This window comes from Equus przewalskii, chromosome 2, assembly GCF_037783145.1.
Source record: "Equus przewalskii isolate Varuska chromosome 2, EquPr2, whole genome shotgun sequence".
Taxonomy (NCBI): domain Eukaryota; kingdom Metazoa; phylum Chordata; class Mammalia; order Perissodactyla; family Equidae; genus Equus; species Equus przewalskii.
Window position 1 is genome coordinate 80,758,493 of NC_091832.1, and position 23,387 is coordinate 80,781,879.

Below are 23,387 nucleotides of genomic sequence, written 5' to 3' on the forward strand. Positions count from 1 at the left end.
CCAATATTTGTATTTACAGGTGAATGGATAAATAAACTGTGGTCTCTTCATGCAATGGGGATACTATACAGGAGTGAAAATAAATGACCTGCAGCTCCATGCAGCAACATGAACGAATCAGGAACCTCAGAGAGAGCAAAGCAGAGCAAGTTGCAGAAGAACACCCATAGTAGGATTCCACCTAAATAAAGTTCGAACACATGCACAACTGAATGACACATTCATATGTGGCAAAACCATCAAGAAAACCAACAGGAACCATAAGCAAAATTCAGAATCGTGGTTGTGGAGGGAGGGAAGGGGGAGGATGAGGGAAAGGAAGCACAGAGGAGGCTTCAACAGTGCTGATAGCTTTGTTTCTTAACCTGGGCAGTGTGGAGCACGGCTGCTACTTTTTGTTGTCGCTACTCTTTATATTTTGCTTGCACGTTAAATACTCTTTTGAATGTATTTAACACTTTCTCATTATTAAAAAATGAGAAGGCTATGAAAGATAAAGTCTGTATCATGATTTCACTGAGGATCAACATTATTCACAGTGTTCTAATGAACTACAGGCACCTCCACTCTACATTTAGAGAAAAAAATACCACACCTAAAATGTTACTTACATTCATTCATTCAATAAATATTACCAAGGGTCTCTTGGTGTCAGGCACTACCCTAGTGGCTGGGATGCAAGCAATCAACACAAAAGACAACTGTGTTCTCAAGAAGCTTACATTGTATTGAGGGAAGAAAGAGAAACAAGGTAAGTAAACTACATAGTACGTTGGATGATGTGCTACAGAGAAAAAAAAGCAGCAATGTGGAATATGAGAAGCGTATACAGGAGAGAGGGTTGCAATGTAAATAGGAAGGCTAGAATGGGTCTCCTAAGGTGACATTTGAATAAAGACCTAAAGGAAGTGAGGGAATGAGCTTTAAGATACCTGGAAGAAGAACATTCTGGATAGAGGAAACAGCAAGTACAAAGGTCCTGAGGTGGGTGGTGTGCTTGGTATGTTTGACAAACAGCAACAAGGCCAGTGTGACTGGAGAAGAGTGAGTAAGGCTCTGGCAGGAGATGTGGTCAGATAGGTAATGAGGGGCTAGATGGTGCAGGACCTTAGATGTCATTATAAAGACTCTGGCTACTTTTCTGAGTGACATAAGAAGGCACTGGAAGGTCCTGAGCAGAAAAACGACAATATTTGACTTAACTGAATAAACATGCAAGGGTGGAAGTAGGGAGACCTGTTAGAATGAGGCAGCAGTAACCCAGGTGAGATGGTGGTGGTCTGGAGTAGGGGCTAACAGAGGAAGCAGTGAGAGGAGGTGGGATTCTCAACATAAAGGGAAGGTGGAGCCTGCAGACCAAATGCGGGATGTGAGAGAAAGAGAACAAAGGGGATGCCAAGACTTTTGCCCTGAATGACTGAAAGAATAAAGTTGCCATATACTGATATAGCAAAGACTGTGAGAGGGGCAGGTGTGGAGGAGGGGGAAAGCTGGATATCAAGAGGTCAGTTTTGGACAAGCTAAGTTTGAGATGCCTTTCAGGAATACACATGGGAATACTGAGTAGGTAACTGTATTTTTGAGACTGGACAGAGTTCAGGATAGCAGTCTAGAATGGAAATGTAAATTGGGAGTCAACATACATCAATACAAAATATTCAAAGCCACATGACTAGATAAACTCATCAAGAGAGTGGGTAGACAGAAAAGATATCCAAAGATTAAGTCATGAAAAATGAACCTTGATGGTCATACCTCATAACATATACAGAATTTAGTCTGAGATGTATCATAGGTCTAAATGTCAGAGCTAAAACTTCTGGAGATGATGAACATACTATCTTGTTTTGGTGATGTTTTCAGCGGGTGTCTGCATATATCAAAACATGTCAGGGGCTGGCCCCGTGGCCGAGTGGTTACATTCACGCGCTCCGCTGCAGGCGGCCCAGTGTTTCGTTGGTTCGAATCCTGGGCGTGGACATGGCACTGCTCATCAAACCACGCCGAGGCAGCGTCCCACATGCCACAACTAGAAGGACCCACAACGAAGAATATACAACTATGTACTGGGGGACTTTGGGGAGAAAAAGGAAAAAAATAAAATCTTAAAAATATATATGAAATATATATAAAAATATAACCAAAAAAAGATTAGTGAAAAATATATGAAGAGCTCCTAAAAACCAATAGAAAAAAACCAAATAACACAGCAGAAGTATGGGCAAAGACATGAATTGGCATTTTCTACTGGAAGAAACACATATATGGTCAACAAATAATGAGGGAAACAAAAAGTGAAGAACACACACAAAAATATCAGTTTACTCACTTGGAAAAAATATGGATCAAAGGGAATTTGTATACACTGCTAGTGAGAATGTAAAGTGGTTCATCGACACTGGAAAACAATTTGGCTTTATCTTTTAAACATTCACAATTCCCTGTGAGGCATGGTCAGGAACAATTATAGCAGATACAGAAACGGTGCAAATGTCCTTTAACAGTAGAATGAATAAACAAAATGTAAGGTAGGGGACTGGTGAGAGGATGGGTTAGGGAAGGAATATGAAGATAGAAACAAATTCCTGGTAATGTTCTAGTTCTTGGGTTGGGTGGAAGGGTCACAGATGTTCATTATTATGCTTTATAACATACATGAATTACATATATTATTTTGTATGTATATCAAATGTTATTTTTTAAAAAGATGAGAAAAAATAGGAAATATGAAGCTTTATGATTCATTTCAGACAGTTTCAAAAAAAGACTATAAATAAGTTGACAGATGTAAAAATCAAACTAAATCAGAAAATTTCAAATAATCTTTCCAGATTCTAATTATCTCTGAAGTTCTGTTTATATTCAAGACATTCACCTTTGTTTGTGGAGTCTGAAGTAACAGACCTCAGAGAATTCAAGGAAAACTCATATCTGTCCCTAAAATACAATGTCACAATCCTCACGAAGTGACATGTGATGTATTTTGAATTTTTGCAAAGCAGATTTAGGTAAAATTTCCTTCTCCAAAATGGCATTTTCCAGATTAGGAACAAACCGAATTTAACACAAATAAACCATTTATTAATCTTCTCCTTTCTGTGCCATTAAGCAGATAATCCCTTTCTTTGCCTGTAGCGACTCTTGTTAACTGCAGAAGGAAGCTGATATAGTTGAAGTAGAATAAAAGACTCAGGAAAATCGGGCTCAATTCCCATTTCTGTCCCAAGTTTATTATGTGAACTATCTTCTCACTTGCATAATGAAGAAACTGAGATTCAGATAATTTTTATGGTTCCTTTCTACTAAAATCTTCTGAGAAAAGTAATTGCTTTCTAAGTAGAGGTATACATATGTATGGAAACTCAAATGGCTCTCAAAAAGCCCTTCTTTTGAAAGCCTTTCTTTCAATTAAAAAAAATTTCTATTTTTAAGGACAGAAACGCTCCTCTTTTAGAGATTTATTAAATTCAACTGAAAGTTTATGTATCAGTTTACGAACCACCCCAGTAATTAAACGCTCTTCTCTACTTACAGTTAGCGTACTTCTTTAAGGTTTTCAAGCTGGTAACCTGCCTGGATCACAAACTCATTCTCCACCTCGCTCTACTAGTATTATTTGGCCTTTCTTGTTTTCCTATTTTGGATGATCCTTGGCTCCTGGAATTACAGAACAACTAAGGGGCATCTGTATTCTTAATGTGAAGTTCTAATTTTCAGAAGTAGGTTCTAGCCAATTACTTTACGGTTCTTTGGTCACAAAAGTTTTTTGACTTGAATGTTAATTCCCAATGTTTTAGAATTAGAAGAGACCATAAAAGCAGAAAACAGGACTTGATTCATGTCCTGCACCTGTAAGAGAGCTGTTGCAACAGTCTAGAAAGTCAGAATCAGACAGAAAGTGGGAAGAGCATAGGACAGTTTCCAGCTAACCCTGCAAATGTCAGCACAAGTCAGTTGCCTCATTCCCTGGGGGCCTGACAAACCGCACACAGAGACACACCTCTCCTTGTAGCTGAGCAAGGCATGGTAGCCCACTAACAAAGCCTCAAACCTAGTGTATTAGCAGTATTTAAAATGCTTCCCCACGCCCCAAAGGAACTTAATCCTTGGGAAATCAATCAAAGAGGGTACCTTTTAGGACTGAATTCTAGTTTTCACAACAAAACAATACGTATTTTCACAAAAACATTCTCCCAGTAATTGTGAGAAGGCTGATGTGTAAGGCTTTTAAAGTATACACACACTTCAGAGCAGTTCCCTGGGAGAGAGAGAGCCTTTGGGGATTCACAGCTTTTCAATTATAACTATAGAAATAAAGTATAAAATTTCACTGTCACATTAATCTCAGAAGCTATTTTATACCAAAACAGATAACTTACCTCATTTTTCTATTAGCACTGATAATGTGTTATCCTAGTACAAGTTTTAGTTTTGGTAGTATGCCTTCAAAATCAGACACAAATTTAAATAAGAATAGTAAGTTGACTCTTTTATCCAATCAAACCATTACTAAATCAAAAATAAAGGGAAATTAAAATAAACTAATAAATCAATTTATATTGAATATATTTTCTAAACTAAATGAATTAAAAACTTAGAATATTCTGCTTTTCTGCCTATTTTTGATTAACTAACTTGCACTATAATATGTATTCATGTGGTGTCTTAAATGCAACTCTGACTGATATGCTACAAAGAATCCTCAGGATGCTTCAGTCATTAAATAAATAGAAATCAGTACCAATAAAAGGAACAATTAAGTAATATTAGAAAAGTAGTTGCAATACAATTTTAAAGATAACTAATTTTAGCAATTGTAGTAATGACGGTGCTGTTGTCACTACATATAAGCAGTTTTAAGAAGACTTAAAAGTATTACGTTATTTGGCTTGGTAATCAGGTTCACTTTACTGGCTGCTTGGCCTTGTAGAGGTCAATCTAAGAAAGATTCTGGCTTCTCAAACAGAATTAGCTTAGGGAGAGAGATGAAGAAGGATGAGCAGAAGATCAAACTCTACTTTCAGGAGAAGAGGCCAAAAGCCAAAATGTTTGAGGAAATATTTTAGGAGCATTATACTTTTTCAATTTAGTTCTATATTTATGCTATCAGATGACGAGAAGTGACGAGCACACAGAATCACAGAAACAGCCGAGTGTTTTTGGTGGAGTATTCTTTGGTAGGGTGGGTCACAGTGGATTTTGCGAAGCACTTTCTGTGTGACAGATAACGTTACCCTTACACCTACTCTGTGTGGCCTGCTATCCTCTCCATGTAACTCGGACAGTGAAGTAACTTACTTCAGCTGAGACGGCCAGACAGCAGACGAGCCGGGATTCGGGGAACTCAGGAAGAGCTACTCCAAGTCTGGCCCGCATTCTTTCACCTATTCTAATTCTAACTTGCCTCTATTTATAAAGCAATAAACATTTGGTAAAGATCTTAAATAAAGTTTGAAACAACTGAAAAAGAGATGGCAGAACACTTAAAGAAAGGGTAGAAATGTAGAAATGATCTACTTTAACCTCCTTCCTAACTTTGTCTCTGGCCCTGAAGTTGCATTTCATATCCTCAGGACAAGGATCTAACACAAGGGTTGGAGTAGATGAAAGAAATAAAGGTTAATTCTTTCTAAAATTATGAACAATAATGCAATATTAAACCTTCATATAATCTTTCCACAATTACAGAGCAGGAAAAAAATCTATATTGAACTATCTATGTGTGTCCTAACTTAGAAAAGATTTAAAGTAGTTATAAGGATAAATAAAATAGAACAGAAAAGCAGAGATTTAAAATAGGAGCAAAAGAAGATAGAGGCAACGATTCCAGGCAGAAATAGGATGATGACAAATTTGACAAATTTTCAAAACCTAACATTAGAAACAATTACAGTAATTTAGAAGTACACTAAATCATTGTGAACTCAATTACAAAGAACTTACATAAAGATCTGCCAAACAATGAACAACTCAGATCAGACATAAGCAAAGCCACCATAGCAACATCTGGTGAATGACCTAAAATATACCATACAATACGTGAATTGTTAAAGGGCAAAACAAACTTCAACACTGATGACTAAGGCAGAGACAAGCTGGGCTTTCAAACAGAAAATGGGTAAGAGAAATTTAAGAGCAGGACTGATAGATGATGCCAAGTGGATTACCCTGAAAACTTTCTCCTGCCTACACAGCATGTATCAATAGAAGATAAGTGCCATTTACAAAGTTACTGACTGAAAAAACTTAAAGTATTACTTTGTCGGCATCAAAACCATAAAAAGACACTTTATTTCTACCAAATGAATTCTTTCCAAATCAAATTCAGATGGTATACCTTCTTATCAGAGACACTGAAGTGATTAAATGGAAAGAGGCAATTTTTAGTTAAAATGAAAATTAGTTGCAATATATGTACAATTGTTAAGTTCTTCAAAGCAATTATTGGCTCTCTCAGTAATTCTACAAAGTAGGGGTTTATATTAAGTGTACAACAATATTGGAGCAGTAGCTTGGCTTACACGTGAGGAAAATCTGGAACAAAATCATTCTTTAGTAAGAAGTCTCCAACCACTAACATGTAAAATATTAACTCCTTTCTTTACTCCCCAACTACTTAAAAATGTATAATTATATGCCTTCTCTGCCCATCATTATCTTTTCCATTAAGTAAGAGATCAGAAGAGAAATGAGCAGGACAGTATACCTGTCTTCGCCTTTTATTAGGTTCGTGAAGTATTTTATTACTTTGTAATAGCTTTGGAAATGCCTGTCATGTCGAAGCAACTACCAGTTAAGAAAGAGAAGCACTATCAAAAATATGGGTGTGGGCATTGGGAAGAGAGTGAGAGAAGGAGAGACAAATATGAAGGACAAGTGGAGGTGGAAGAACAGATTTTATTTTTCTGACTCATTGGGATTAGTTTCAACAAATCGCTGACAAGCAGGTTAAAAAAAAAGCATCCTATGAGAAAAAAGGGCAGTCATGTTTTGAAAAGAAGATAGTTGATGAAACATAATCTGTAAACTCCAGTAACAGTAGGTCACAAAACTGTGGGAACATGCTATAATTCTTTATCCAATGGTACATGAAAAGTCTCAATGCACTGGCTTTCTCCCCTTAACAAAAATGTCTATTGCCCTTCTGTTGTACGAGGGACAGTGTTAGCTCCCTCCCCTTCCTCCCTTCCTTCCAAGAGCTCCACGTTTAGATGCGACCAATATGGCTTCTGTTTTCCAAGGTTATCTCCCATCTTCTCCCCCTGCTATTTTAAGAACCTTACTTGGAGTAGCATTATAGCATGACACTTTACTAAAAGCAGGGCTGTGGCATCAAACAGATCTAGATTTGAATCCTGGTCTGACTGTGAAACTTCTCTAAATTTCAGTAGCATCATCTGTACATTAGTATATGATCACCTAGATCACAGTTTAGGTAGATATACACAAAGATATTATACAAAATACTTACAGAGAGCTTCTTCCATATACAGGTTACTCAAAAGATCAGGGTCCATCAATTCACTTACTGTAGGAAGGGAACGCTCTATGGATGCATCCATGGAGCTTACCTCTAGGGAAAAAAATAGACCTGCAGGCATTCACAGCACAGTATGATATGTGCTTTAATTGGAAAAAGCCCTGGTCACTACAGTAATACATAGGGGAAGAAAGAAAGAAACTTTCAAGTTGATAGAGGAAATATTTAGTAGCATAAATCATTCAAGTTAGCATCTGAACTCGAAGTTCAAAATTAATTTAGGTACAGAAGAGTAGTTACGGAACTGGGTATTTCCTTTCATCAATTAGGTGACGCTGTTCTCAATGGCCTTTGGACATTTGGCAACAGGAACTTACAATTAAACCAACGGCCCATTCACACTCATGTTCACATTCAAAAAATAGTTTTCCTTCATAAGTATGGTTCTATATTATATCTTAGAAAACTCTTTTTTAAGATTAAAAACCAAATCTCCTATATACTGTTACCTAACCTAGCAGGCACTTCTAGCCCACACTAATGTTTTCCTTCATCCACTTCGACATTTCTTCTTTCTCATGCTTAACTCAGCATTTTGTATATAACAGATTTTTATTAAATGTTCTCCATTAGACTGTAAGTTGCTTGTCAGTAGGAAGTTTGTCATAACACCTTTATACAACATTTCTTTAGGATTAGGCATTATAGTAGTCCAAAACAAGCACCTTTAAAAACGTACTGAAAAAAAAAAAGCATCTTTTGAAAATTTAAGAGAAGAAATAAGGATAGGGAACCAAAATGTTTAAGGTTTAAGAGGAATAAAGAAAAACCTAGTTATCAAATGATATTTTTAATCTAACAAAGCAAAGTGTAGATGAGTCATGGAAGGAATATACATATACATGTGGTCAACAAAAGTGCTAAGTCATTACTGTGAGGACATCAAGGAAAGGCTAAAACAACACCACCAAGTCAAATTCTTAAATACTGCTAACATCTTCTGAGATTTTACTCAGAAATAATTATTAAAGGTTTTACTTTTAAGTAAATCGAAGAGATTGGAACTAAGAACTAATTTTAAAAAGTGCAGTAAAGCTACTGCCACCAAAACCAATGCAGATTATTAGTGATCTGTTCAAATCTTATATCGATCACTTAAAAACTCACCTTTATCACAAAACTGGGTGACCTCACTTGGGTGATATCCAAGCTTGGCAAAATAAGTGAAATGTGGATCTGAGGTATCACGCATTTTAGAGAACAGATATACTGTAGTAGTAATGGTTGAGAACTTTTACAAGTGAATCCTATCCACTCAAAGTGAAAGGACCAAAGAATCCCCTCCTCTCTAAAATAGAGAACACAAAATGAAGCCCAAACATCCCGCCCTACAAATGAGTTCATCACTTCTGACCAAAAACCATTACGTACTTTGTAACTGCCAAAAAATAGAGAGAACCAAATCAAATCTATAAAAACAGCAATTCATGATTATAAAGCTATCCCCCCCTGGAAAGCTTTTAAACCCTTTGTACAAAACACCCCTCCCTTCACAAAAACTGCTTGCTGGAAATCTTAGCACAACTGAGAGAGAGACTACATGAATAACTTAATCAGACATGCTCTCTCTCCTGAATTCACTGGCTGATTGCACATTACTGACTGATTCTGGATAGGTATGGCTTGGACAATGCTAATTTCAAAATCAACCCACAACTCACAATTCTTTTTTGTTGTATGGTTTATATAAGGATAGTTAATTTCTACCTCTTTTCTAAAGAAAGAAAAGCGGCAATGCAAACCAAAGGCAAATTTTTCCTCTTCCACGTGGGTTTAGAAAAAATTTTAAAGGCATCTGGGAGCCAAACCACTAACAGCAGCAAACATGGTACTATACATGGAAATATTTTCTGATATAAATGGAAGGTACTACAGCACAGCATTTCTAATCAGCCACTGAAGAATGATGTAGGGAACTCATGTCCCAGCAAGTTAACTGTTTTTCCGTTCTCTCCAACACAGAACTGATCATTTGATTTTAAGCTAAGAGGAAAAGTATAGGCTATATGAATACATATATTAGATTGTGTTTGAAAAATAGAAATCTAGTTGAGTCTCATTTTGCAAAAAGATAAGGCATACTATTTAAAAAACATTTTCTGGCTGTACTTATTTTCCTTTCTTTTTATAATTAAATCTTATTATTTGAATAGGTAAGATCAAAGTTGAAAGGCTATAAAAAGCACATAATGAGAAGTCTCCTTCTCACTCCTGTCTCCAACTACTCTGTTTCCCTCATAAGTAACCAATTTTAATTAGTTAACTCTTCCGGTTTTTCTTTATGCAAGCACAAGAAAACAGGATTATACATTCTTATTTCCTTCTTCTTACAGGAAAGGTATTGAACCATATGGACTGTTTTGCACCTTGCTCTTTTCATTTTATAGTTACGTTCCGATGATTTTTCTAACAATAGCATCCCTATTCTTTTTTTTTAAACAGCTGCAAAGTATTCCATTGTCTAACTATTGGGTTGTTTCTCATCTTTTGACACTACGATGCTGCAATGAGTAACCTTGTACATATGTCATTTCACCCTTGGGTAGGCCCCTACCTACTTGTCCAGCTTCATCCAGAGCTACTCCCCCTGTCCTCATTATGTTCTGGCCCAACTGACCTTCAGCTGGCTTTCCAAACATTTATAGCATATTTTTATAGGTACTAGGCTTGAGTATTTCCTATTACAGTGCGTATGTGCATAAAGCCACTGAGTCATCACAACTACATATATAGCTGTCTCACATTACATGAGCATGTTTACTCCATTCTAGGTTTTTTATTCTCTTTGTATTCCCCTCTTTCTCCTGCCTCACCACTTTAGTTCACTGGATTTTTCTCTGAACAGTTAAATACACAATAAGATACACATGAAATAAGTCTGTAATATACTAGAAAAGAAATAATGTAATAAATACTATATTAGAAAAGAAATCCTAACACACAGGAATACTATTGTATTATGATTATATATAAAATAATAGTGTGAGTGAAAACAACCGTTGTTTCATCAATCTAAGATTTGGAATGATACGATTTTTAAGAAAAACATTTTTTTAAATTAGTAGCTATATTAATCAAATATGTGTCCAGGATAGATCCCAAATCTGGTTCATCTTTTCCTGACCCCCTTGTCATCCTGTAAGTCACTGAAATCTAATAAGGGAAAAACCCCTGCATTTACGGTTAAAACTAATTAACTGACATTAGCTTTAAAGTAAGAGTATATTTTATCCTTCTTAAAATAAGAATATAATGAGTAAGGACTTTTTATTTATATCTTAAGCTGCTTTGTTCAATCTTTTGACAAATTCAGGGTTTTTTTCCCCCACAGTAAACTAGTAGTCCTGAAAAGAGATTTACCACTCCCAAGTTAAATTATACTCATCTTAAGGGAAATATTAATCTAAATTACTCTTTCCACATTCTTTGTGGTTCTATGCCATATGAAAAGTTGTTTTTTTAAAAAATAAACATGAGAGTTGCTCACATTGATCTGTCTATTTTTTTCTAAATTTTTGCTTCCTCTTTCCATGCAAATAGTACCTACTGCAGACAATAGAAGCATTTCTGAGAAAGCAAGCTTTGCCCTTACTAACGCAGAGTGAGGTAAGCAGGATTCACCTTCTAGCCCATCCTAGTTGACTCTCATTTACTCTCATCTCCTTCACTTCCCTGCAGTGGACCGCTAATTCTGAAAAGAAATGCAGATATGCATTTGCTAAATGACTACTATACTTTTAACACCATTGCTAGGCATCATGATGGCTGTAAAAGAAGGCATGGTACCTACTCCCACAAATTCTGCAAAGCACCAGAAATATCTAATTCTTTCTCTTTACTAAAGTAGCCTATGTTTTGTTTTGAAACTTGAAAGGAACGATAAAAGCTAAACTGCCTTAAGTCACAAAATAGCTTAAGGTACATTATTTAAAGGTCTAAAAAAGGAGAAATAGTGATGAAAAGAGAAACATTAGAAGAGCCTAATTAACTTTGTCCTTACTGCTATGCAACTCAATGTTGTTTAGTAAACAAGGAAGAGAATATCTGAGATTAATAAGGGTTGTCTAAGTTAAAAGTAAACAATATATCAGGAGGGTGGGTGGATAGAGTATAGACTAGAAATAGCAGAAGAATTCAAGTTTTTCCATTAAGGTTAAATGACAAATACAGATATGTGCACATATCACTCAACATTCATCCATGCACATACACAGGAATGTGTATATTTTACACACCTATTCCCTTTGTTTTGCCAGAGAGAAGGAAGGCTGGACTAAGTAAATATAAACACCTCAATTTTTTTTTTTTTTTTAAGATTGGCACCTGAGCTAACATCTGCTGCCAATCTTCTCTCTTTTTTTTCCTTCTTCTTCTCTCCAAAGCTTCCCAGTACACAGTTGTATATTCTAGTTGTAGGTCCTTCTGGTTGTGCTATGTGGGACACCGCTTCAGCATGGCCTGATGAGCGGTGCTAGGTCCATGCCCAGAACCAAACCGGGGAAACCCCAGGCCCCTGAAGTGGAGCGTGCGAACTTAACCACTGGGCCACGGGGCCAGCCCCTCAATTTTCTAAACTATAGCTGAGTCTACCTCCCTATCCCTCTCAAATTTTTTTTAAAAGTTGTAAGAATGAAACAAATAAAAACATTCTCACAATGTTTGGCCACTAAAATGTATTAAGACAGTCACAGGAATGGCTTTTAGTCCTTTACTCAGTGACTATTTGCTTTTACTTTATGCACTATTCTAGCTGTTTGGTTGTCTGGCCTCTCATTTTAGATAAGTGTTGCTATGGGAAGACACTCCAAAAGCCATGATATGAGAATCAAAAGAAAGCTCCCCTGCCCCAAAAAAGCTATGAAAACAGCTTTGAAGAAAGTAGTAGTCTTCAGGATGTCATCAGATTACAAAATAGCACACTCACTGATGTTTCAGATAACTTATGTTCTTAAAAAATTCAATATACAATATTTAAGAAATAGGAAGAGTATACTATATTTTATTAAAATTCAAGTGCTAAGTAGATTACCTGACAACTGCATATAAAAGAGATATTAAGGTACAAATTCAGCTGTAGTTTAACAAAAGAACAAAGAAACAGATTCAAACTGCCAAGAAAGCAAACAGGGATGATAGACAGTTCCCAGGCCCAAAGGCTTGCTTTTTCCTCCCTTTGTTAGAGCTATTAAAAATAAAAGAAAAGGGTAAAAGGTGCTTAACAACAATAATAAAAAGAGAAAAGTTTTCTCAGGGATCTAAGTCTTCATCCAAATTATATCTATTTAGTGCTTAAAATAAGAGACCAACATTATCTCTTTATAGTTGTGAAGAGTCAAATAAAAAAGATAAGAAGATGAGAGGTTTTTTTAACAGATTTTATTTTAGACATAGCTGGTCTATTGAGTCCACACTGAAACTTAGCTTGATGACAACTGTGGAAAGCCAAAAACAACAGATATCTCTAGGCTATCTAAGAACATAAAATCCTTGAGAACAAAAGCAATTTTCTTTTTTTACTTGATAGTAAGATAGGTCAAAAGAAGAGAAGATGAGACAATAACAATGTTATTCTTAAAACAATGACTTCCAAACCTTTATCTCTGAAACCCTGACTCTGCTCATCCAAACTCCAAACCCACATCATTAACTTCCTACCAATTGTTTCCACTAGAAAATCTTGTCGTTATCTCAAACTAAACACCGGGTTAAACACAAATTCCCATCCCACATCCCTCACAACCTTCAAGCCAAACCAGCTTCCGATGTAGATTTCCCAACCCCCGTCACACAGCCTTGAAATCACTGTACTTTTCCTTTCTACTGCTACTGTAGTGACCCTAGTCCTGGCTCTTAATCATTGCATTTGGCTATGAAAGATTCCTCATGGGCTTGCGTGCTTCTACTTTCCTTCTTCCTCTAAACTACAGTGCCTGGAGAGTGTTTTTAAATCATATTTTTTTCTGTTACTCCCAACTTCAAAAGTTCTTCAATGCCAACAAGATAAAATTGGATGAGAGAGCCATCTGACTGACATTAAAAATTTACAGAGATGATCTGGCTGGTGATAAAGGTGTCCCCTTCTTCCATCACTATTCAGTATGCATCCCTTTTGAGACCACAATTCAATCTTCATGTGATCAAGGCTCAATACTATCTGGCTTGCAACTACCTTTCTGCTTCTCTCTTCCTTTAAAATTTGTGATGGCTATGTCCCATGACGGTTGTCTACTTCTCTATTAAAGATGTATATTCCTCTATTCTTACATGCAGCCACTCCCCTTGCCAAGCAAGTTCTCCTCCCAATTCTTTTAGGTCTGTCCTTCTGATCTCTCAAGGATAGACCTGAAGTCCTCTCCCTTCCATGGATCTTGAAGATTTCCCTGAACAGCCCAGTCCACAGCACTTTTGAACTTGTCATCTGTGCCAGTAATTTGGAACTTTGCACATACTTCTTTGGATTACTTGTTAACAAATGACTAGGCAAGTTGTACATATTTTCTTCCCAACATAACTGTAATAAAAACACTATTGCCTCCAATACCAGCAGCTTTCATTTATTAAGTTCTTAACTTGTTGTCAAGGCATTTATTGGGAGCTTTACACATTATCACTACTACTCAAAAGCAACCTTGTAAAGCAGGTGCTACTATCCCCTTTTTATTTATAAGGAATCTGAGGCTCAGAGAGGTTAAGCAAGTTTTCTCAAATCAGAGAAATTTTAAGAATTGGCACTTGTGCTGTCTAATACAACAGCTACTAGCCACCTGCGGCTACTTAAATTTTAATTAAAATAATTTTAAACTTACTTAAACTTTAAAATAAAATAAAGATTCACTGCATTAGCAATGCCTCACGTGACCAGCAGCACACTTGGCTAGTGGCTACCAGAAAAGCACAGACAGAGAGCACTTCCATCACTGCCAAAGTTCTACTGAACAGAGCTGCTTTAGCTTTCCGGCATGTGTTAATGCCTTTGGACCACCACCAATGTATCTGAAATCGTAGAAGCCTGATGTACGTCTAGATAATAGCTACTTATTTATTGCTATGAGTAGAGAATACTACAGATACTAAAATAACATAATCATACTTCTCTACAAAAATAAATACTACAACGTTAGATGAGGGATCACTAGAAGGCACATAAAAGCTATCTTAAACAACGACAAGAGAGTAAGAAATTATTGTGAGTTCCAAGTCTGAAATATTATGGCCAAAAGAACTCTATTTCCACTCTCAAATGATCAGCGTTTCTGTCTTCGGCAGCTTTTTTTGCCAACTACTTATCTTAGGTAGGAGCGCTGGCTGAACGCACCTCAGACGATTCATTATCCTTATTCACCATTGAGAAAATGTTGCTTATGTAATGACAAATTATATAATTTAACATTTCAAATAAATACATTCAAATACATACAGTTCATGTCTCCTGGCACATCTTTCTAATGTCAATTTCTGTTCATACCAGCAAAAAATGCCACAAAGCGGTCAGGACACAGGTTAAGTTTAAAAGCCACCAGGGGACAGTGTGAAGGTGATAACTTCTGGAAAACAATACCATCTTATGTTTTTCTAACCCTGTCAGGTCATGAGCTTTATCTTCCGTCTCCTTCATCCCTTCACCTACCAAAGTGCCTGGCATACAGTAGGAATCCCACAAATACTTGTCAACAGTACTTTACACTTTACAGAGAACACTGCACTTTTTTTACTTGCTCACCACAAGGTATGATTTACCCTCATTTTCCAGAGGAAAATACAAAACCTTGAAGAGACTATGCATCTTGTCCAAGGTCATAAAGCTAGTAGGTGACAGAAGTGGGTCTGGAACCCAGCTTTTCATATTGTTAATCTAGGATTTTTTGCAAAAGACACAGTCCAACTTGTCTAGTCATTTGACTACACTATTCAACTCTAGAGCAGGGTAGAGGACAATAAAAACCAGGGGAGATAAAGTAAGGGCAGAGGAGAAAGGACAACTGCCACCTCTGTTCCTCCTTTCTATTTCTCACATTAGCACTACAGCTGTTTTCCAGATACAGCACAGGGTTACTTTACGCAGTAATGACACTAGATTTAGGCCTCAAATCACTTTTTCAGCTTATTTTCCACAGCTCAAATATTGATTTTGATGTTCCCAGGATCTAGGAGAACTTATCCTGGACACAGGAAAAGGAAGACCATGGGTATGTCATACACCTCTTCCTACTAAGTGAGGAGTATCTTTACAGTGAAGACATCAGGAAGCTAGAGTTCCAAAAGACGAGAAGTGAAGGGCATATGTGGTCACAGAAGGTGATGTAAAACTAATTCACTCATCTGTAAAATGTGGATAATGAAAGTACCTGACTGATAAGAATGTAAACCTCAAGATGACAGAGATTCTGTCTGCTTTGTTTTACTTATTTTTTTTACTTATTCTGCCAAGAACTATATAAGCTGGTTTAGGGGTACTGATTCCAAAATAACTTTCCCTCCTATTTATAAAGGCAACACAACCTTTCAGAGAAAATGTCTAAAATACAGAAAATACATAGAAAACAAAAATTACTCATACTCTATCCAGAAATTGGCACACAATACCAATAGATCTCAGTGGAACAAAATTACCATTTTATGGATTTCCTAAAATAATTTTCTCTATTTGTAGAGATCCTGAACCCCCAAATTAGGAGAATTTCTTTCCTTCCCTTCAAATTAGCTTAGGATACAACCCATAAAACGCTAGCAAATTTCATTTAGCACTACACTGTATAGTGATGATTCATCATAGGGCAGTATGTCAAAAATATTTTTATATTTAAAATACACATCTTTATCTAAGTGTTGATATATCCTTATCCATCAAAATAAACAGTGTAACTGATAAATACATATGTATATATAGATATATACATATATGAATAACCAAAATGAACGCCATCTTACATGCTCAGCTCATAAAGGCTAAAAGGCTGCACTGTGCTCATTTGTATGATGCTGGGCAATCTGTCTGATAACTCGGCTGAGGTTTCCTTTATTGCCATGATATTGCTGTCTGGTGAATACTTTTCACCCATTGTAGCCAAATAAAAGTGAGTGATAGTGCTGGACTTGGTAGAGCCCAAGGAAATGTATCATTCTGCAGCTTTTATGGTAGCCAGACGAGTTTGTAAGGAAATGTTAAGGAAAACAAGAAGATATCAACAGATAATTAGAACTGAAGAATTATTTTTAAGAGAGTACTTGGAAAAAAGCCGAGTTGAAGGCCTACGACGACTTGAGAGGATGTGTAACACACAGGATGGGGACCACCAGCGTGCAACGGGAAGACCCTATCTCCAAAGACTGAGCTACACCTACTCTGAAATGTGCTCACGACTGGCTCTCCCATTTCCAGAGCTGCCGCCCCTCTCACAAAATCGAGTATGCGTGTGATGGAAGAAATGTTAAACGTGGGTAACTGTTCTTTACTCAAACCAAAACTCAGGAGCCTGTTATTTGAATCCATCTCCAAGTGAAGCGTATAACAGGTCCGTCTCAGCTCTCACTGTTCTAGTCCTTGGATGTGTTCACATAACATGAAAACAACATGGAAAATTAATTTCTTGGCTTGTTTCTTCGAGGTTATGCTAACTGCAGCCCTAAGCTGGGCCTTTTAGTCATTCTTCATTTACCAGTTACCGGGAAGAATGCTGTTCTCTTCCTGAAATCTGTACCTATCATTAATAAAAAGGCTTCAAAATACTCAGAGCAGAATCTATCATTATATAACTTTTTAAAGCACTTGAAACCAACACCGATCTTAAGATCAAAGGTTGAACATCAAGTATTTTTTGCCAATTGTTATATATGAAAGACTAGGACAGCAGAGCTGATGATGACTTTTATGACAGACAGGTAAATATATTTTGTGTACTTCTAAAAACTCAAACACCAATTATAAATGGAATTCTGTTTTGCAACTGTAATGAAAGAGTTAACAGAAACAAAAAATTTTCTATTTATGGCTCTTTAGGAAGACTTCATTTTAAAGTCCACAGAAAGATCTCAGAAGGTAAAAAAATAAATTTACCTTATTTTCTTCTAGAAATTTCAACTTGATAGAAACATCATTGCGCATTTTATCATATTTTTCCTTATGTGCTTGGAACAGATGCTGTGATTGCTCAATCTTTGGCAGAGTGTTTGCATCACGTGGTCCAAGATTCAGTTCTTCCAAATCAGTGCGATAGGCATCATATTCAATCCTAGAAAGAAGAGAATAAGTGAAGTACACTACAAAAACAAAGTGAAATAAGTTCAGGACGTGAGTGGGAAATACATCATAGTCTCATATTATACATTAATATAGATTAATTCTCATATGTATTTTATATCTCATGCTTTTAAAATCATGTATTTCTTTGACACGAAGAGCTCATTAATATAAGCATGGGGGGAGAAAAGCTGCTTCTTAATCTCACTAACTATTCCTCCCAAAGCACGATATTAACTGACAAGTAAAATTTCCTAAATTTAAAAACCAGTTAGAAAAAAGCAGATGTCAAAACCTAAAGCTAACAAGATCAAGGGTAGTGATCAATCCCCCATGTGAACCGGTTAATACTTATAAGTCAAAGCAGGTGAGGACAGTAGACTTCAGAATGACATACTTAAATTAACAGGCAACAGGAAGTTACAGTGAGGGTCAGTGATTCTTAAAGTGTAGTCTAGGTCACCAATGGACAACAGAATTATAATGCAAGCTACATATGCAACTTAAAATTTTCTGGCAGTCACATTAAAATAATAAAAATTAATTTCACCTGTTTTTTAATGATATATTTTATTTTACCCAATACACCCAAAATATTATCACTGCAGCATGAAATCAATGTAAACAAATTGTTGATGAACTAGTTAACTTTTTGGGGAGACACTGAGTCTTCGAAATCCATTGTGTATTTCACACTTCCATCACATCTCAATTCAGGCTAGCCATATTTCAAGTGCTCAACAGACATGTAGCTAGTGGCTACCATACGGGACACTGCAACTCTTCATGGATGTCTGTAACATTAGTATTTAGAATGTGACAATGGCATCTATTATAGAGCACTTTACCACCTTGTGTTCCCTGAGATGTCTCCCCCTAATATTCTCCCACCACTAAATGAAATAGTTACCAAATCACCATCACTCCATGATCCCATAGCACCTCATAATGCCTCTCTCACAGCATCTGTGTAAGTACAGCACTGCCTTGCTTATTAACAGTGACTTAGCCAGCAGTCTCAACTATTCAGTACTCAGCTAAGAAGCAGCAAAGTGACCTCTAATTTAGTGAAAATCAGCATCACAAAGCTTACACCCTAAAACTAAAAGTCTTTATTCAAGTACCTAAAACACAATTCCCATCTTGTATTCTGGGAATTAAGACTATTTTAAACAACATAACCTATATTGTATATATGACTTGAGAAAGAATACACCAGTCCCTCACACTGAGCCTACTTTCTTCTTAACTTATACTGAATTTAACAAACTTGATCTTTCAGGACCAAAAGAGGATCATTCATTCATTCATTGATACACTGATTTATTCACCAAATTATTAAGTGAGTAACTTCTACATTCCAGGCACTGCACTAAAAACTAGAGCTATAAAGATGAACAGATAAAGTTTATCTTCAAGAAGCTTGCAATCTAGAGGGAGAGAAGTTCTTAAACAACTACAACAAAATGAGATCATGGAAACTGCCGTGAGGGAGGGAGGATAAAGCATAGTAGAAATCAAGAGACATAATGACCAAATTAGGGATCTGGAAAGGCCTCTCAGAACATAATTAAAACACTAGAATCAACTTTTAAAGGACGGTGAAAGCTTATCAGGTGGATTGGGGCAGGGAAATTGGTAGAACATTACAGGAAGAAAATAGCATGGACAAATGCAGAGATTTCTAAGATATCATGACACATTTGGAAAGTAATTCAGTATGTTAGAACCTGAAGTTGGAACACCATAATGAAAGGAACTAAAGTCAGACAGGTAGGCAGGATTGAGATTAAGCAGGGCCTTAAAGATCATGCTAAAATAAAGGGATCAGATTTAATCCAGTAAGGACAAGTGATGGGAAGCCACTGAAGCACTTTGATCTAGAAAGTAACATGTTTTATTTGTTGGATGACTAGAAAATAGAAAGATGACTTTAGTGGCAGTATAAGGCATGGAGGATGGACTGGAGTAAAAGATTAAGAAATCAGAAGCAAGGAAACCAGTTAGGAGACTGTGGACAAAAGAGAAATGAGCCACTGAATCAGGACAATGGCAGTGGAGCTAAGAAGGAACAAACAAATACTAAAGATTTAGGAGGCAAGACTGACTTGGTAACGATAACAAGTTAGTTAAACTCCATGGGTCCTAGATAGCCAAACTGAATGACCACTCTGCCCTTCACTGGCTTTAATATCTTGAGCTACTTTACCTCTTTCTGCTTCAGTTTTTCATCTATAAATGGGAATAATCACCTCCACAAAAACTTCATATATGTAAAGTACTTAGGACACCTGGTAATAACCAATATCTTGAGAGTGCTTATTATTATGGCCAAACTAGAAGAGGGACAGCCAGAAGCAAACATACTAAAAATAGTAAGAAATGAAAGAGAAAAAAGCAGAACAAAAACAAATAGTACTATGTAGTGAGTTAATGTGAAGACAAACATCCTTCAATAGCCTTGGAGCACATTTCTAAATAATAGTGATTAATGTAAACATAATCAAAGTTATTATACTGACCTTATAACCCTTAATTTTTACATCCAGAGTTTGTAGATGGTATCAAAGTAAAACTTTCCATAAGAGTTTCTCTAACAGGGCTCATTACTAGCCAGGAGGAGAAGCACACTAAGTTTTCAGAATGCAACTCTTCACTTCAAGGTTGCCAGTCTGAACTGAGTCCAATCAATAAAGTTAGTGACAGCTGGTTATTTATGGCTTATGTAAAACCTCTAGAGAACAGGTGTCCACATCTGAAAAGTCTTGACCACAATTGACTCCCTTGTCGGTGCTGCTGTGGAGACGTGTTGAATGGGCTGTTATAAGAGTTTCTATACACGAAGCACCAGAGGGCTAGGAAATACTTGTACACAATGCATAATAGGCAGCATTAAAAGGCCACCCGGACATTTGCCTAAATTGCCACTTTTTGTGCTGATCAAATAGCTGACCCTTGCCCTAAAAGTCAGTAAATTCTGGTTTTGACAGAGACGACAATTCAGCTACAGAGACACTTTTAAGCTGGGATTCTTTTTGAATGTTACCCCTCAGTAGGCAATGTTTTAGTGTCCTCAGCTACTTCATAAACAGCACAGAAAAGTCAAATCCCAAACTACACCTAATGAATAAAATCACATATTATAATATCAACATATGACTGTTATTGGTTTTTGAAGTACACACAGAGGTTTCTAAAGGTTGCCTGATAACCAGCTACCAAGTACATATAAATTGATTTATAACTTTGTTCAAAAGTTTCAAACAAATCTATATGTTGGATAAACTGAGATCTTATATCACACTGCCTTTAAGACAGATTTCTCATTCTAAGATGTGAAAACTGTTTTTTATAATTAAGACGTGAAAATCTGAGATTAATCCAGTTCAAGTTTGAAGCCTAATGATCAAAAGTAGAAGGTAGGGAGCCCATGGATTCTCATTTTGGCTTTGAAATTGGCTCCAAGAAACAAACCGTTTACTCTCTAGAGGCTTATTTTTCTCCTCTGCAAATTAAACATAAGATATTCAGTGTATGAACAGTGACTTATCTAAGAAACTTGTCTTTCTTTTATGGGTTAATATTTTTAAAAGCATGTTAGAAATAAAGGCTGAAGAAAAAGATATTACATGCTTAAAATAAAATATATTTTAAAATACACTAAACTGGTGTATTTTCAGACAGGTGGACAATTACAAGTAAAGAGACAGCAACTAGATTCATGTAGTTCTTAATTGGGAGGTGGTGGGGGTACTTTTGGAACAAAATAATTTTCATCTTCAAAACTCACAAATATTAAAACAAGTGGAAAAATTAGAAAAGAATGCTAAAATGGTTAAAGAGATAAAAGGAAGAGTATTCATTATGAACAAATTAGGGCATTATGAATAAGGAACAGACAGATTTGGAAAAGAACCAAATAAAATTTATAGAAATTAAAAATATACATAATAAATCCTTTGAACAATACAGACAAAGCCCATGAAGAGATTTAAATAGAGAATGGAGAACCAATTACTGGGAATGCTATTCCTCTTGACGGATATCTTATTGAGAGATTCCTTCAATGTTCTTGAGGGATATCCTATTGATATGCTTCTGCTTGTTTTTTTTTTTCTACCTTCAGATTTTAATATTATGGTAGTAAACAAATCAAACAATAAAGAAAAATAAAAAACCAAGTCCAAAATCTAAATAAGGCACACAGCCCCATCTCTGCCCTTCTCCTACCAGACAACCACAGCTATTTGTCTTGACCTTCATTTCTAAGTCATTAAGAATCTCACGTTAATACTAAAGTGAGAAGAAGATGCTTCTTTCATAAGAAGCATTTCTTCTTGTGAAAAGATCAAAAGTTAACTTTCCAAGTGATTTGGACTTTTACTTATATAAAACAGAAAGAAATACACACTTAAGAATAGCACTCAATTGCAAAAAGACTACATGAGTTTTCAGAGGCATTTCTCACATCATTAAACTAGAACAAGGGGCAAAACAGTAAACTTATACTTCTAAAAGGTAAAGTTTGCAGTTATCTTCAACTATGCTATAGAAAGTATAACAGAGGGGCCGGCCCCATGGCCAAGTGGTTAAGTTCTCGTGCTCCGCTTCGGCGGCCCGGGGTTTTGCTGGTTCGGATCCCGGGCGCGGACATGGCACGGCTCGTCAGGCCATGCTGAGGCGGCGTCCCACAGAGCACAACCAGAGGCACTCACTGCTAGAATGTACAACTATGTACCAGGAGGCTTTGGGGAGGAGAAGAGGGAAAAAAAAAAATGGATTGGCAACAGATGTTAGGTCAGGTGCCAATCTAAAAAAAAGTATAACAGAAAATAAGTATTTTAAGTGTTCAGAGGAAAAAACCTCAAAGGTGATTGGAATTAGTGGAGAGAAAAACTGGGCCTAGAATCAAAAGTTGAAAAATGCTACTATGTGTCAGCTACTTTTTTAGACACTTATAAATATTTATTAACATGTACTTTGTTTACCTAACGGGATGCTTATGAGATAGACAAATCGTATGTGTGTCTGTGTATAAAATGTATGAAAACACTACATTACAAACAGCTATGAAGATATTAGGAAAACATTTAATTTAAGTAAAAGGTGAAAAGGTTGGTTATAATCTGGATAAATGGAAGATCAGGGAGTTGGTATCCACAACATGAACACAACCATGGAGGCAGAAATGAGTTTGTATATTGAAAAGGAATTGAAACTGAGTCTGGCTATTGTGGAAGCAGTGGTAAGAAGGGTGAAAAGGTAGGTTTAGGCAAGATTGTAAAGGGCATCTAGTATCTGCCTGGTAAGCACAAGGCCCTGTCCTCTTTTTTTTTTTTGAGGAAGATTAGCCCTGAGCTAACTTGCCGCCAATCCTCCTCTTTTTTCTGAGGAAGACTGGCCCTGAGCTAACATCCATGCCCATGTTCCTCTACTTTATACGTGAGACACCTACCACAGCATGGCGTGCCAAGAGGTGCCATGTCTGCACCCAGTATCCGAACCCGCGAACCCCGGGCTGCCAAAGCGGAAGGTGCCCACTTAACTGCTGCGCCACTGGGCTGGCCCCACCCTGTCCTCTTCTAAGGACGCTGGAGCTGGAAGATCCTC

At 36.6% G+C, this 23,387-nt stretch overlaps 1 protein-coding gene across 16 annotated transcripts in view; it reads right to left on the reverse strand.

Moving 5' to 3' along the window:
- The window catches only part of ARFIP1 (ARF interacting protein 1), a 121,352-nt gene that overhangs the window by 11,935 nt on the left and 86,030 nt on the right, over positions 1 to 23,387 (reverse strand). For all 16 annotated transcript variants that reach the window (XM_070611546.1, XM_008536461.2, XM_070611551.1 and 13 more), the window contains one exon: positions 17,595 to 17,769. In XM_070611546.1, the coding sequence (XP_070467647.1) occupies positions 17,595 to 17,769 (175 nt within the window). The remainder of the gene's footprint in view (positions 1 to 17,594; positions 17,770 to 23,387) is intronic.